The 1,056-nt window shown below is 54.3% G+C and overlaps 1 protein-coding gene across 1 annotated transcript; it reads left to right on the forward strand.

The window, feature by feature from the left end:
* Positions 1 to 6: 6 nt before the first annotated feature.
* LOC130587491 (rho guanine nucleotide exchange factor 11-like) lies at positions 7 to 1,023 on the forward strand (the record flags this gene model as incomplete). Its single annotated transcript, XM_057388473.1, has 3 exons — positions 7 to 117; positions 211 to 328; positions 815 to 1,023. Coding segments are annotated over exons 1-3 (333 nt in total), but the record flags the coding sequence as incomplete, so codon positions are not given.
* Between the last annotated feature and the right edge of the window lie 33 nt (positions 1,024 to 1,056).

The raw sequence follows: 1,056 nt of genomic DNA on the forward strand, positions 1-1,056 counted from the left end.
GTGGCCAAGGAGGAGTTCCAGCGCGTGGCCGCCGCTTTCTGCTGCCACCAATCCTCTGCCCTGGAGCTCATCAAAGCCAAGCAGCGCAAGGAGAGCCGCTTCCAGCTCTTCATGCAGGTCCCAAATCCCCAATTCCCGCTTCCATTTGGGGGAAAATTCCCATTTTTTTGGGAATTCCCAGGTTTTTTTTGCCCATTTTTCACCCCGAAGGAAGCGGAGAGCAACCCGCAGTGCCGGCGGCTGCAGCTGAAGGATCTGCTGATCGCTGAGATGCAGCGCCTCACCAAATACCCACTGCTGCTCGAGAGCGTGGCCAAGGTCACCGAGGGTAGGGCCAGAACCCCAAAATCCTGCAAAAATCCTGGAATTCAGCCCAAAAATCCCGGAATTCGGCCCAAAAATTCCTCAACAGGGTCAGGTTGTTTGTAGGGTCGGTCCCATCCTGGGAATTCCGCAGCGGAGCGTCCCCAGTGAGGGAGAAGGAGAGGAATGGGCTGGAAAAGGGGGTATTCCCAAATTTGGAGGATCCGAATCTAAATTTGGAAATTTTGGGATTTCTGGAGGATCCTAGAAATGGTTTGGGGCTTTTCCAGAGGGGGATTTGGGATCTGATCCCACGGAACGGGATGGGGAAAGCAGGAACGGCCTCAAGGGGAAATTTGGGAAAATTCCTCTGGGAAAAGCTGCTCAGGCCTGAGGTCATCAAGGTCACCGAGGGTATGGCCAGAACCCCAAAATCCCACAAAAATCCCAGAATTCAGCCCAAAAATTCCTCAACGGGAACGTTTTTCCCATTTTTTCCCCATTTTGCCAGGGGGTTCCCCGGAGCAGGAGAAGCTGCTCCAGGCCCGGGATCAGTGCCGGGACGTTCTGAGCACATCCCCCGTTTTCTCCCCGTTTTCCCCCATTTTTTCCCATAAACCCCATTTTTCTCATTTCCCGTTTTTCCCATTTTTCCCATTTTTTCCCCATTTTCCCAGGGGGTTCCCCGGAGCAGGAGAAGCTGCTCCGAGCCCGGGATCAGTGCCGGGACGTTCTGAGCACATCCCCCATTCC

The sequence above is a fragment of the Malurus melanocephalus genome, unplaced genomic scaffold (genome assembly GCF_030028575.1).
Source record: "Malurus melanocephalus ecotype Western Australia unplaced genomic scaffold, MMel_1.1 scaffold_1975, whole genome shotgun sequence".
NCBI lineage: Eukaryota > Metazoa > Chordata > Aves > Passeriformes > Maluridae > Malurus > Malurus melanocephalus.